This window comes from Lygodium microphyllum, chromosome 10, assembly GCF_053477565.2.
Source record: "Lygodium microphyllum isolate KBCC chromosome 10, Lygodium_microphyllum_v1.1.10, whole genome shotgun sequence".
NCBI lineage: Eukaryota > Viridiplantae > Streptophyta > Polypodiopsida > Schizaeales > Lygodiaceae > Lygodium > Lygodium microphyllum.
Genome location: NC_141144.1, coordinates 67715647 through 67731146, shown reverse-complemented (window position 1 = coordinate 67731146; position 15500 = coordinate 67715647). Strand labels below are relative to the sequence as shown.

Genomic DNA, 15500 nt, shown 5'->3' with positions numbered 1-15500 from the left:
GGGTCAACGGACCCCCCCGTTAGTACCTTCGTTTTTTTTCAAAACAAATCAAAATTTCTCTAATCCCCTCATTAGCCTTGGCAGGTGTTCATACACCAGAGGCACAGTTTCAAAATCTGTGCAAATCGGGCCACGGAATTTGGGGCTTTTTCCAGATTTGGCATCATTCATGCCTGTCAGTGACTTTTGAGTCAGAAATTGTAAACATCGCGTGCAGTGACCTCAATTAAATTGGGGATTTTGCAAATTTTGTCAAAATTTTACATTTCTTGGGTAAAATTTCCTGACATTGGATCCCAGAAATTTGGGGTTTTTCATGTATTGGCAAAGCTTTACTCAGCTGGGTCAGATTGACTAACATTCATGCAATTTTGGACTTGAAATTTTGTGGATTTGCGCAGAATTTGGTAAATTTCTGTATTTTTTGCCCGTGCAATTAGCAAAGCCAACAGCCCGAAAGATGACGTGGAAGCAAATGCTATGAAGGGAGTTCCTTATGCATCAGCTTGTGGCTCTCTTATGTATGCTATGGTTGCTACTCGTCCTGACATTGCTCACAGTGGGAGTTGTTAGCAGGTTTATGTCAAATCCTGGCAAAGCACATTGGGAGGCTGTTAAGTGTATTCTTCGATACCTTAAGGGTACACAAAGAAAAAGTATTTGCTATGGGCAGGGTGCACTTACTTTGTAGGGTTATTGTGATGCAGACATGGCAGGTGACTTCGACACTCGTAGGTCCACCAGCGGGTATGTCTTTACAGTTGCTGGTGGGGTTGTTTCTTGGTGTTCCAGGTTGCAAAACATTGTTGCACTGAGTACCATTGAAGCTGAATACATATCAGCTATTGGAGCTTCTAAGGAAGCTATATGGTTGAGCAGACTTGCAGATGATCTCGGCATGTCTATGGGTATTGCAGTTTTGGGATGTGATAGCCAGAGTGCAGTGTATCTAGCTAAGAATGCCATGTATCATTCATGCACAAAGCATATAGATGTGCGATATCACTTCATCAGACAGATTCTGGAAGATGGTCAAACCACATTGACCAAGATTAAAACACAAGATAACCCTGCAGATGTTCTTACTAAAAGTCTAAGCAGAGCTCAACACGAGCATTGCATTCGACTAGTGGGAGGTTGTCAAGTGTATTCTTCGATACCTTAAGGATACACAAAGAAAAAGTATTTGCTATGGGCAGGGTGCACTTAGTTTGCAAGGTTATTGTGATGCAGACATGGCAGGTGACTTGGACACTCGTAGGTCCACCAGCAGGTATGTCTTTACAGTTGCTGGTGGGGTTGTTTCTTGGTGTTCCAGGTTGCAAAACATTGTTGCACTGAGTACCACTGAAGCTGAATACATATCAGCTAGTGAAGCTTCTAAGAAAGCTATATGGTTAAGCAGACTTGCAAATGATCTCGGCATGTCTATGGGTACTGCAGTTTTGGGATGTGATAGCCAGAGTGCAGTGTATCTGGCTAAGAATGCCATGTATCATTCACGCACAAAGCATATAGATGTGCGATATCACTTCATCAGACAGATTCTGGAAGATGGTCAAATCACATTGACCAAGATTAAAACACAAGATAACCCTGCAGATGTTCTCACTAAAAGTCTAAGCAGAGCTCAACACGAGCATTGCATTCGACTCGTGGAAGTTGGCTAGCTAGAGGTTCATATCAGACCTTTAAGTGGGAGGTTGTTGGGATATAAAGGCCCGGTAACCTCTGTGTATATAACACATGCACATTGTACATGTGACCGCACCCTTTACGTGCCCTAAGTAGAAATACATTTTATTCTTTGTGTACCAACACATTGTTGGTACACTATTATCTTCTCGTACTTTCACTCTGCTCACTCTCTCCAGTTGTCATACTCATACGCTCTTGTTCGAACTCAAACTCTCTAAGCTGTGGCCTTACAGTCCAACAAAACGCAGAAACGCAAAAATGCAAACTGCAGGTGAAGGGTTTCTCAACATCCCCTCTCAAGCCCAAAAAGGGAAACGAGGAGTGAGGTGGAGATGCAATGCTACATGTTGAAGAATGCTCATGCAGCAGGTGCCACTTGGATAGTGTCCCTCGTGGGAAAATTGTTCACTTGCCCAAGCGCCCTAGTACAAAGATGATGAAAACAGGCAATGCATAGGAGGAATGTCGAACTTTGTGTGGTGCCGAGAACCATAAGGATATGCCTGTACTCGATCTCGATCCAAGATTTTCATCAGAAAGGGAACCTGTAGTAAAGACCAGTAGACAGAGTGAACTTGGAAACTTTAAACACAACCTCGGGAGAGAAGCCACTAGCTTCGTGCATCCATGCTGGAAGGAATACGAAGGCCTCGTCACCAAGTCGCGGTTGAACCTCCGAGGTCTCGATCTAGGTGGTACCGGAAGATCTTGGGTATTAGTAGAAGAGATGACTGATCGAAGACAGCCACCCCAAGAAAGTAGAGGATGGGTGAAGAACTTCATGTGGAGTAGGTTCTTCCTATGAGGTGGGAGGTGGAGGGGCCCCCGTTGAAGTGGAAGAAGAAGTAGATGCCCCCTTTGAGGGCAAAGAAATGACATCCCCCTCAGAATCCCCCTCTGAAGTAGATAGGGAATCCAAAAACTCATGGATCATGGACTCTGAAATGTCTGATGATGAAGAAAGTGCCGCCGGTCATGCCGAAGAAGGTATCTAGGGTGTCGAAGAGCTCCTAGAGGTAGCCTCTCGAACCTGAGTAGTCGAGGGTGGGGAAGGGTGGGGCTCAAAATGAGCAAGAGGTAGGCAACAGTTGTTGTCTCTCAGTGGAGCAGACTGGGTGGCCGAAGAAGAGGAAGGAGTCGAGCAGCCACCGTCTCTCGAAGGAGTAGATTGACAAGGAGACAATATCAAACAATCACTGTCCCTCGAATGAGCGGACTGCAGATCCATAGGTTGTGGAAGCCAGTGTACTTGAAAATAAGTGGGAGAAGACTATCGTTGGCATTGCGACGATCTCCAGGAGGTCATAGCGCCAATCGATTCTCCATGTGCTCGAAAGGACTTAGTGCGCATCGGATGCGTCTTATTGCCTTGAGCATAGTACTCTGATAGCCGATGCAAAACGATCTCTGTGGCTCAGAAAGGAGAGGTGGCACAAGGAGTGCCTAGTGGAGGACGCATATACTCCGGGGAGGTGGGGAGCAAAGGTCAAAGTCGGCAAGAATCGGTGGTGTGCCCGGTTATGCCATGGTAGGAGCACCCAATAGTTTGGACATCTGTTGGTAAAGAAGCCATGGATACTAGTGTGCCTTGCTGAAGAAGGAAGAGGTCAGCCACCATGACCAGGAACTGCAATGTCCGCCTTAAGGGGTGTGAGGGTAGTGTGAAGTACGAACCGCAATGTCCGCCTCAAGGGGTGGGAGGGTTGGAAGTGAGCTGCCAGTGGGAGGAGGATGCGACCAACAGTAAGAGGTTGCAACCAGTAGAAAAACGCAGGCGAGGAGAGAGAAAGACTAAAAACGCAGGCAGCAGGTGAGAGACTAAAAACGCAAGCAGGACAGCTTGCAAGAGAGAGAAAGACTAAAAACGCAGGCAGGACAGCCTGTAGGAGAGAGAAAGAACAAAAACGCAGGAAAAAACAGCAGCAGCAGTAAATATGCTGAAATCAGCTCCGAACAGTGTGTGATAGGCTGGAAACATCTGCCGGACTGTTCTAGACAGCAATGGCCAGCTTGGACCACAATGTCCTTCGCGTCTGGGGTGTGGGCAGCAAGCTGAAATACCTGAAATCTGCAAAAACGAGATTGTTTTCCGAATGGAGAGTGATCAGCAATTGTTTTCACTTCTGATTTGCTTGAATCCTGAAAAGGGAAATGCCAGGTTGATCCGGCATATTCCAACATATGCGAAGCAATAGAAAACGGGGATCCAAAAGGAAGGGTCTCCATTGAGGAAGGAACATGTGAGGATGTTCAACAAGGAAATGGAGCATCAAGGGTTGCTCAAATGGGATTCAAGTGGAAGAATTTTACAATTGATAATGGTTATTTACTCTACAAGGGTAGGGTACGTGTCCCGAAAGATGAAGAAATAAGGTGCCAGATACTCTTTGAGTGTTATGATACGCCTAGTGCAGGACATCCAGGAGTTAATAAGACTTATAGTCTTATTAAAAGGCAGTTCTATTGGCCTGGAATGAATAAGGACATCCTTGACTATGTGGTCAAATGTAAGAAGTGCCAGGTTAATAAAGCTGAAAGATTGAAAATGGGAGGACTTCTCCACCCATTAGAGATTCCTTTGGGAAAATGGGAGAGTATCTCCATGGACTTTATTGTCGCGTTACCCAGGACACAGAGGGGGCACGACTCCATGTGGGTGATTGTGGATAGGTTAACCAAAATGGCTAGGTTTATTCCAACTTCAATTGATGTTAAAACACCAGAATTGGCTAGATTGTTCATAGAGAACATATACCGATTGTATGGCCTTCCGGCAAATATAGTTTCTGATTGGGATAGAAAATTTGATAGTTAATTTTGGCGTGCGGTATTTAGAAAGTTGGATACTGAACTTAGCATGAGCATGGCGGAGCACCTGCAAACTGATGGGCAAATTGAAAGGGTTAACCAAATCCTTGAAGATATGTTGAGAGCATATGTAAGTAAAAGGCAAACTAATTGGGAAGAATATTTACCGATAGTAGAGTTTGCATATAATAGTGCCAAACACTCTTCCATTGGATATAGTCCATTTATGCTAATGTATGGGTTTCAGCCCAGAGCTCCTCATGCAGTAGGACTGCATAAGGAAAGGGTTCAGGCAACAAAGGATTTTTTGGAGGATATGAATAGTATGTTAAAATTTGCTCAAGAAAATATTAAGAAAGTTCAAGACCAAGCTAGAGCTTATGCAGATCCTCATCGAAGAGACATCTCCTTTGAGGAAGGGGAATTGGTTTATCTTAAAGTGCCTGGACAAACCAAAACTATGAAAACGGGACGATATCCAAAGCTTTTACCCAGGTATTGTAGTCCTTTCACAATACTTAAGAGGGTGGGGAAACAGGCTTACAAGCTCCAACTATTTGCTAGTAGTAAAACACATCCAGTTTTCCATGTAAGCAAGCTAAGAAAGAAGCTGGGTGATATGGATAATCTAGTCTTAAATGATAACATTGAGGAGCTATTCGGTGACCAATCTATTCCACATGAACCAGAAAGAATTTTAAATGTTCGTAAGAGACGAACAAGGCATACTATTTATCAGGAATGTCTAGTAAAATGGAGGGATTGTTTAGAAGAAAGCTCAACATGGGAGCGAGTAAGCACTTTAAGAAAAAGGTTTTCCAATTTACAGTTGGACCAAGTATCATTTTCGAGGACGAAACCGATTCTTAAAGGGGAGGAAATGTTATATTAATAAATGTAACTTATTGGGAAACAAGCGCGAGAGATGACCGTCCGGGGGCCTTGGGCGCCCGTACGGGGTTAAGGGGAGCTTAGGAAGTAAGTGAGTCATTAAAAAATAGTATAACTCACCAGGTAATGACGGCTGGCAGAGGAGTCACGATGGGGATTTTCTCCAGCATCTTCTTGAGCGTGGTTGGGTGGCGAAAGAGAGCTCTCGTGTTTCACATGAGAAGAGTTGCAATAGGACACAGGGCGGGCGTCTGCAAAAGACAGTCCCGTGATACCTCCAGCCTTGTAATAGAGAGCGAAAAGAGAAATCTGATTTTCTTTGCAAGAAAACCCTAAAATCTACATGTTGCATGCTCCAACCTGCATTTAATGCAGTCATCTATTGCCAAGCACCTCTAAATGCTATCACCCCTGATCAACAATGCTGTTGCCAGACCTTGCAAGGTGTCTCCTTGGTGTCCCCTGCTTGTTGAGGCCCTTAGATGGCTATCTTCTATAGCAAATTGCTGTTCTCTGATCAGAAAATGGACCAATAGCTCCCTCCCTTCCTCCCCCAGGCTGTAAATTGACTAAATGGTTGAGACCTAGCCCTTAAAAACGTTTTCTTAGTTTGTATGGGCATTTTTGCTAAGTGGCAGCCTTCTAAACCCATTTTTCAGCATTATCGAGCCATTTAATTAATTTTCAGAGTTAACTAATCCTGAAAATTAATTTCAATCCTTTTGACCATGCCCAAAATTAAATGTGCCCATCTATAATTACATTGGCTAGGCCATTTGCAACTTGGAGTGGTCCCCAACCTTTGTTGACCCTTAGATTGGCATTAATTAATTAATTAATGCTAGTCCCTAGTGTCACCATTGACACTTATTGGGCAAACAACTGTCCTAGGGTTAAAACTAACACCAATAAACCATCCAAATCCCAGTTGGCATAACTTACCACAACTTTTGCCCTTGACATCCACTGTATTCTCAAGGTCCTTGGCTTGTTACCATGAAATAATTGCCATGTGCATCGGATGTGCTAAACAACCTTGCATATGTGATTAATATCTTAATCAAACGTTATCGGCAAGATTAGAGCATCTCAAAATTTCACGTCCTCATGATAGGCCACAATGCCGAGTGTATACCCAATTAAAAAAGTTTGAATAGGATCTCGAGCAAAGGAAACATTTCCAAATATCCGAGAATATTTCCCAAAATTTTGAGAGGGGAATTAAGCTCACAAATAAGTCAAGGCTTTGTCTAGCAAGCTCTGAGTAGTGGGGCTATCTTAGAGAACATTTGGAACTATTTTTTTAGGGAGCCAAACAACTTAGACAAAAGGGGCCTGCCATAGCTCATTTGGCTAGAAAATTGATCACATGCATGGCACCAACCAGACATCTCCAAAAGACAATGATGGCATCATAGATCCAAAGCATTTGGCTCAGCCATTATTTCCAGCCAATCCTTTCGAACACTTGCATATGGGAATGAGAGTAGAATTATGGCTGGCTTTATTTAAATCTCCACGAATGCAACCAAGGGTAACTAGAGAGTTGAGAAGCATTTACTCCTGCAAATTCAAAGATTTGATCCATACAAACTGCATTGAACCACCAAGCATCTGCCTGAAGAAGCATTAAATGCAACCACAAGCTGTAGCTCATGCCACAGAACAATAACCATCCCTGAATATTTGCTTAGAACCAGCATAAAAGATGTCATAGCCAAAATGCTCTGATTGAGAGTCATGGATGAAGCTTTCAATAATGTTTCAGATTGCTATCTATACAGTGTTGAGTTGAGCAGAGGTAGAGTTGACAAGGCTAAGAAGGGAATTTGCACAAAGTATATTGCAGTTTTTGAATTTTGAATCAGGTGTTCTATTGATTTGAAACAGGATCATCTTATTGTGACTGTGTGCTATTACTGGTCTCTAGTAACTCAAAGTTTAGTGTGCGCTTAATGTGGCTTAGATAGAGTTACCCCTACCAAGGAAAAAGCTCCAGATAGTTTGTTATATGGTGTTTTCCTTGTGGTAGGCATCTCAGAGAATGAAATGATGTAATGTCTGTAGTTTGGATATATTGATATATTTCACTAATTGTCAAGCAGTTTCTACCAGGAATGGAAATGAGGCATTTGGTGGCAGATAGGGAAGGTGTTGAATTGCTTTATAAGCCTCACATGGACTTTCTGTGGGGTTCACTTATTGGTAAAGCTCCAGGATTGAAGAATCTGCCCTTTGACTTGACCTTAAGACACAGAGAGAGCAGCAAGGGCCAGCAAGGAGCCATGGTCCAGAATTGGCTTCTTTCAAGTAACAGATTGCGACGTATTCGGCTCACGTATTTTGATGCTGGGAGTGCTGGCCAAGCTTTTAATAGCCTTCTGTATCCTGATTACAGGCAAGCTTTTCTGTCCCTGTTATGTCCTTAGATTCTTTCTAAAGCTGGCTTTGGTTTCTTTGGTAGTTCAATTTTACAGTTCCAAGGCATCTGTAAGTGAAAACAAGCCTTGATCTTGATCTATTTTTTCAGGGTCCATAGGCAAGGTGTTTCCAGTGCAGTCCAGGTCAAATGATTGGTATATACATGCATTATTGGATCAATCATTCCAAGATCATAACAAAAAGCTTATCTTCTTTCCAACAACAGTCAATTTACCTCATGCAAATTGTCTTAAGATTTTCTAGTCAAAATCAACCTTTCTTTTGGCAACATGGATCTATCTAAAGCTTCTTGCATGTATTCAAGCTTTTAAAACAGAATATTGAGCTCGACACCACTTTCACATCTCTCACGTGCATCTCAATACTTGTACTCCTCTAAAAAAGTATTCAGCTGAAAGTACGAATTGCTGCTCCAATTACTCAGAAGGTTGACCCTTGCAAGTCACAAGGAAGGGTCATTTTCAGACTAAATTTGAGTCAAGGGAGGGGCTGGCTTTGGACTAGATTGAAGTTGCCACTGCACCTCCATGTATGCAGATCTGATATGACTTCAGCAAAAAAGGAAAGCACAATTTAATGAACTTATTTACAACTATTGTGATGCGTGTTTGATGATCAGACTGGATGGAGACTTGGGAAACACGGCCACTGATATTGACTTTGGTTAAGAACCAATAAGCTCTCCCTTTATGAATGATTATTTTGCTTGATTCTCAAGCTCTCCCTTCTTGGACTCATGTGGATTGACTCATACAATGCCAACACACCCCATTCATCTCAATATCATGTAGTCTCTACAATAACAAATGCTTGTGGAAGTCAGGCCAGTCCACAAAGCAAGGTTCATTGTGCCTTCCATGTGTATGCTTGGGTGTTTTTGTCCATTTGCTTTGCTCATGCTCTAGTACAAGCTACCACACGGCCAACCATAATGGTCCTATAGTTACTCGGAACCATAGGAGCTCTAGCCTCTAGGATTCCTACTATAGTATTGCTCACCAACTAGCAAGAGAGCCTTTGCAAAGGGTATTGTTGAACAAGTGGGCCAGGAATGGTGACAACATAGATCTTGCATTTGAGACATGCTCCACTACGAGTTTGTCATTTCCCTAGTGTGTGGAAGGCATCTTGAAGCATGCTTTTTGTAGGAAAATGGATGAGGTGAGTTTGTTCTTTGGTGGTCAAGGGAGAGGATATTGTGTGGGCACTTGGCAGAGTGGGTAGCATAGATGTGCCATGTTTCTGAACGGCTAAGAGGGGGCTCTAAGCTCTTGGAACACCTTCTTATGCTACCTTGTTGTCCTATCCCCCGAGCAGCTGATAAAACTTGTGCTCCTACTTCACTGAGTGAGCTTGCTTTTTTCTCCAAGCTATGTGCCTGCTTGACCATATATACAGGTTTGTAGTGCTTTCTCACATTGGAGGTGACTGGTCATTTTCCAGCATTCATTATTGTTCTAGATCTTTTGTCAGTCATTCTTGATTAGGGTTCTACAAGGGTTTCTCTTCTTCCTTTTTTCTTCAATTTGTGCATGTTTGTGTTAGTAAATTAGTCAGCTCATGAGTGAGTTTGGATGTCATTTAGTGCCTGGGCATAGGAGTATATTTTATGCAATTTTATGGTGCCTATTTTTGTGAATTTATGTCGTCATTTTATGGCCAACCAGTATTTATGATTATTTTATTGCTGGCCGACCTGATCCAGATTTAGGTATAGTTTTGCCTATTTATATCCATTCATTACTTGAGTCTTCCAGAGGAAGTCCAGTTGCAAAGGGAGAGTTGCTGCCAATGCCCAATAGAGCCAGTGACTCATTGTCATATGCAATTGTCTCATGTTTGGTATATGGATTCCATTTTTAAGCATATATTTGAGTTCTCTCTTTGTAATGTTCCTTTATTCTTGTGTCTTCTCTTTTCTCTTGTGTTGTGTGCGGTCTATCACAACAGTCTTCTACCACTTTTGACATGGTATCAAATGTTTGTGTTAGGTCCTGGAGTGCTATTTCTTGCTGTTGTAGGTCTGCCAACTGCTATTGCTGATCTTCCACTGTCAGCTGCTGCTTGGGTGACCAATTTCTACTACAAATTGTCAGGTTTAGCTTGTACAGCTTGCATTTCAGATTTGCCATTTGCATTTGTATTTTCTGCATTATTTTTGTCACCAGGACATGTATTTTTAAAACCTCATTTAACATGTGGATTAAATTTTAACCACTAATTTTTAATCATATAAGAGTAAATGTTGCACATGTGAGGTGTAATTGGAGTTAGAGTAAATTCATGAGCCCAAGACTTGAGGAATCCATAGAATGTCAAAGGCAAACGTTGCTACAAGTTATGCCACACAGGTATTTGGTGGTATCTGGTGCCAGTTGTTGGCCTAGGTCATTTATTTGGCCATAAATGTCAGTTGGTGACACTAGAGAAATGGCATTCAATGGTACCTAATGCCAATCTGATGGTCAAAAATGGCACAGAGACACTTGGGAATGGAAGTTGCCTAGCCAATTTAATTATTGGCTAGTTATATTATTTTCAGGGCATTGAAATAATCATTAGATTAATTTTCAGTATTTAAAGACTGAAATTAATATGTAATTATGGATAATGCTGGAAAAACCATTTGGGAAGGCTGCTACTTTTAAAAAATGCCCATGCAAGACCGAAAAACGTCTTTAGAAGTTGAAGAGAGGCATTTTTAGTATATTCAAACTGCAAGAGAGAGGGAGGAGAGGCTATTGGTTTGATTTGCAACCATTGTAGGACCTTTTGAAGTAGCCAGGGGCAAGAAAAGACCAATCAATAGCAGGGGACAATATCAACATCTACAGGTTCTTGAGACAGGGCAGCAACAGTAAACAATTCTTTGCATCTACAAGCTGTTGTGACAGTGCAGTAGTAGTCAATGTCAAATTTTCTTCAGTTCTTTGTGAAGAATGTCTGAATTTTCTCTCTTCTCAGCATTCTCTCATCTCCAAGTCTTTATATAGCCTTGCTCCATAGATTACAGGATTGAGATCACCAGAGGTTGAGAAATTTCAGATTTCCCTGCTATAAACCCTAATTTACATTAGAAATTAGGGTTTAGCAGTAGCCTCAGGAAGCGTGCTAGAAATTGGAAGCTCCAAGGCTTGCATTCAATAAGACTGAAGTTGTTTTTAGTCAAATTTAAGTGGAGGGACTAGAAAATCAATGAATTTGGGGCATTTTCCATCTTCATTAAAGTTGGTGAAGGCTAATTGATTGCTTGAATCAAGGGGTAAATCAGATTGAAGACTCGCTAGTCATTTTGGACAGCAAGGGGAGTTGGTATACTGAAAGGGATTGGGAGAATCCCATTGTACATCAACTTCTTTTTTAATTAAGTTAAACAAATATCGAAAGGGACACGAGTTTTGGTGATAACAGGGTGTCCAATGTCCAAGATTATATGGTAAAGTGTGCATTTCAGTTTGTGAATTTGTTAATTGCTGTGCTTAATCAGGTTATTTACCACCCTATCTGAGAAGGAAGGCTAGTTTCAATTTCATTCATCATATGCTGCATGTAATGCTCCTTCTATTTGTGCTTTGGTGTACAACTGCTATGTTTTGTGTATTTAATGCTTCATTTAGCTGAGTGGCAGCATTTCGAGGCTTTTGGCAATGATTGTTGGTTGTTTTATTCTTGTTGATTCTTTGTTTTTGTAGTTGTTTTCTAACCAGCTTGTCTCTACATTGCGTGGGAACTCCTGATGAGTGCAATTTGTACTATATTCTGGCCGTAGTCTCTCTTTGTTTCTCCTCTTTGCTTTATCTTCTCTTCCTATCCTCCACAAATGGCACCTCCCTATTGCTCTATTGATGTTAAACTTCATGGCCCTGATTATCTCACATGGAATGCTACCATGAAAGGATGGTTTATGCAGAAGCGATTATGGTACATTGTTTCAGGAGCTATTGAGCAGCCCCAGCCTTCCACTCCTCTTTTAGATGATTGGGACCTTGTCAACCATGATGAAGTTGTGCTTATATGGGATTATGATGATGGTCGTGTGTATCTTGCTCTTCTTTGATGAATTTCTAAAGAGGTTTTACTAACGGTTACCTCCTGTAGAATAGCTTCAATAGCATGGGAGACACTTCAAATTTTATGTGAGGCTTCATCGACTATGCGTGCAGTGACCTTCTATGGACAGCTCCAATAGATGAAGTTCGAGTCTAAAGATATTGTTCAAAATTTTTTTAAAAGATCAGCCTCAGCACATGCACTCTGTGCTTCCAGAGGCCCATCTTGTGGGGATTGCTCTCTATAAGCTCCCTTGAGTTTGATGGAGTAACCAATGCTTTGTGGGCCTAGACATCATCGATGCCAATTAGTTTCACTCGTATGTCCTTGATGCTTCTTGAGCATGTGGTGTCTTTGAGGTTATAGAGGAGTCTTTCATCTTGGTATGGTGGCCATGATGAAGCGTTTGTAGCTTCAAAGAGGGGTGATGGAAAGATGAAGTGAAAGGCCCAATGCTATCAATGTGGTAACAAGGGCCATTTGTGCAAGGATTATAAGAAGTCAGTGGCTTTGTGGAAAAAAGAGAATAAAAAGCAACAGGATACCGGACTCCTTCGATGAGTCATCATTATCCTCATTTGACTCTAATTTAGATCCTCCAGCCAAGGCGTAGAAGGGATCATCTTTTATCGAGAAGAGGAAGGGCTTGATAGTCCCTCCTTCCACTACTTTCTAGTGCAAGTGATGTGGTCATTCCTCATGACTCTCTAGTGCTAGAGAGGGAGCATGAGAGGGTGGTGAGGTGGGGTAGGTGTGCCTCATCCATACAAATATACAGGTGCAAAGGATCCAAAGAGGGACATCCCTTCTACATTTATTGAAGGTTTCAAATCCTAGAGTTGGGATTGACATCTAGGTTCATGATGGCTATTTCTTGATAGAGAGTAAGATTGGCTCTTAGTTTGAACTCTCATGAGGGGACACTTTGGTGGTCTAGCTGATGGCTGGGAATCCATGGTGACATATGCTCACAAGCATTGCTTGAGAGGATGGTTACATATGCTACTGTGAAGCATTATTGATAGATATAGAGAGCTCCTATGATTCTTCTCTATTTTAAGGAGCTAGTACGATTGACATCAACATCAGGTTCTATCTAAGGCACGTTGGTGGTGGGCTGGCCACTCATTACTTGGGTATCCATGGTCCTGTTCTTTGTCGTATTGACTATGATGAGTCATTATCATTGTATCATTGTATTGTATCAAATCACCAATGATCTCTGAGAGGGTGTTAGTAGATTAGTCATCTCATGAGTAAGTCTGGCTGTAGTTCAGTGAGTTGGGCACAAGGCATATTTTATGCATTCTTTTGGTGCCTATTTTTGTGAATTTTATGTCATTATTTCATGGCCAACGGACATTAATGATTATTTTATTGCTGGCTGACCCGATCCAGATTTAGGGATACTTTTGCTGATTTATTGTTGGGCTCCCTGCTCTGCATCCATTAATCTTACAGCCTTTTAGAGCAGGTCTTGTTAGAGAGAGGGAGACAATGCTAGGGTCCACATAGCTGGCGACTCACTATTGTATGTGATTGTCTCATGTTCGGTATGTGGATTCCGTTTCCCAATCATATCTTTGAGCTCTCTCGTTGGAGTCTTTCTCTATTCTTGTGTCTTCTCTTTTCTCTCTCCTCTCGTGTTGTGTGCAGTCTATTACAGCAGTCGTCTATGCTTCGATTGCTTTACTGCTTGTGACAGTTTGTGTGTGTAAGTCCGGAGCTTCAGCCAATAACTTTATAGAAACATGTGACTGTGTGAAGTAATTTGGTTAAGGGAAATAGATTGGCAGGCATACTCCAAATGGTATTGCCATGTCTATTGGATGTGCACTCTCTTTAAGTAGGCCTTTTGCATATCAAGAAGATGAGGCTGCTAGAAATTCTTTTTAGTTACAATATGCACTGCCTCATATGGCATTCACTGAAATATGTCTACTACTTCCATGTAGCTGCATTGTATCGTAACACGGTGTGGTTTCAATCCATATGTACACGGAAGTGTTCTCTCAATTAATGCAGCATGAACACAGGCTTTGTTTTGTTTTTTGTTTTCAAAGGCAACAAGCAAGATTGAAGAATCATATGGGTTGTTGCAGGTTTGATTTTCCATTGCTGGGAATTGACCTTATTTCATTTGGAAAGAAAAATGTATTGTATGTGATTGACTTCCAGCCTCTGTCACAAGACCCAGACTATCTGCATAAATACACAGCTGGTCTTGCACCGATATGCAATAGTGTCAGAAAAATTTGCAGTCGCATGTCAACACGGATCTATAATGAGAATGAATATTTCTCAAAGCAACTAATTTTTTTCCGTTCAAATAAAGGAGCTGTTGATCCAGCTTTGCAGGTTAGTGCCTTTTATGCATCATCTGTTAGTTCTATGTTGATTCTTAAATGTTTTCTGGTGTCATGGAGGAACCTCATAACAATAAAGTTTGATTTGTTCAATAATGGAGAACATATGAGAGGAGTCTTTCACACATGGAATCAAAAGTATAGCAGTTTCAAGCACAGTTTTATCTCTTGACTCACTACTAGCTGTGTAAGGTTTTTGTGGAATTAAAAGAAATGGGTATTTGTCTACCATTACAGTTCAAGATTAGTATACTTTTAGTTCTTGTCTCTCCATTGTGAGGCAAAACCCACATGTCAGATTTAACATAATCAATGGAATGATCAATTTCCCATTCTCAAGGCTGAAAGTTACCTACAATGGGCTCAATGAAAATCCAATCAGGAGGTCCAGGATATGCGAGGAAATGAATGGAGAAAGGTGCTTACGTCTCAAGTGGCAAGGAATGCCCTCTCCTTATGCATGCTCTTTGAATCAGAAATGACTAGGAAAAGGCGCTTGCAAGTTGCAAGAATGCCTTCTGTTTCTTATACATGTCCTTGGAATCAGTCTAAAGTCTGTCTCATATGCCTTCGAGGGCATGAATAATCTCTATCCAAATCTGCAAAAAGGTCTGTGAGGTGGAGATAGTCTGCTGATCTATGGGTTGTTAGCATCTGGCCATCCAATATACAATGCAAAGGGCAAGCCACAGGCAGTGTCTCTAAGTCTCCTCTGCTGGCTCACAGCTGGAACACTGAATAGAAACTGGAGCCGAGACAAGTTCCCATCTCTAAGCTCCTGTGAGTGAGAAAAATGATATGTATTTTCCAAGGCTGAAAGCTTTTATTGAGTCTCCCCCACAAGTCTAGGAGAATTGGGTGAGTGATGCCTTGTGTGCCAATGGGGTGTTGCTGTTGAAGAGGTCATGATCATGCTTATTTAAGTTCTCCTCTTATTTGTTCAAACTACATATGATCGAAAAAAGGCACTAACTCAAGGACCTCTTGATAAAGGTCTCTCCACATCAGCTCTACTAGACCCGACTCTTATCTCTTAAAATATTTGCTATACTAAGCCCAAATGTTGGGAATAAAGGGTCACCGTGCCTTTTATACATGCTCAGGTGTGAACACACCCTTAGCACTTGTACTTTAAATATAACTATCACAAAAACCTAAAAGAGGTACAACTCATTGTACCCACACATCGTGCATATCTCTTACTCTCACTCTCTACTACTACTCACTCTTTCTCTCTCTCCTTCT

The 15500-nt window shown here is 41.7% G+C and overlaps 1 protein-coding gene across 2 annotated transcripts in view; it reads left to right on the top strand.

Annotated features, from left to right (window-relative positions):
- The window catches only part of LOC148030115 (uncharacterized), a 67821-nt gene that overhangs the window by 35038 nt on the left and 17283 nt on the right, over positions 1 to 15500 (top strand). The window contains exons 2-3 of one of the 2 annotated variants that reach the window (XM_087686390.1): positions 7503 to 7795; positions 13992 to 14247. In XM_087686390.1, coding sequence (XP_087542516.1) covers positions 7503 to 7795; positions 13992 to 14247 — 549 coding nt within the window. The remainder of the gene's footprint in view (positions 1 to 7502; positions 7796 to 13991; positions 14248 to 15500) is intronic. The other variant, XM_087686391.1, reaches the window with a different exon arrangement.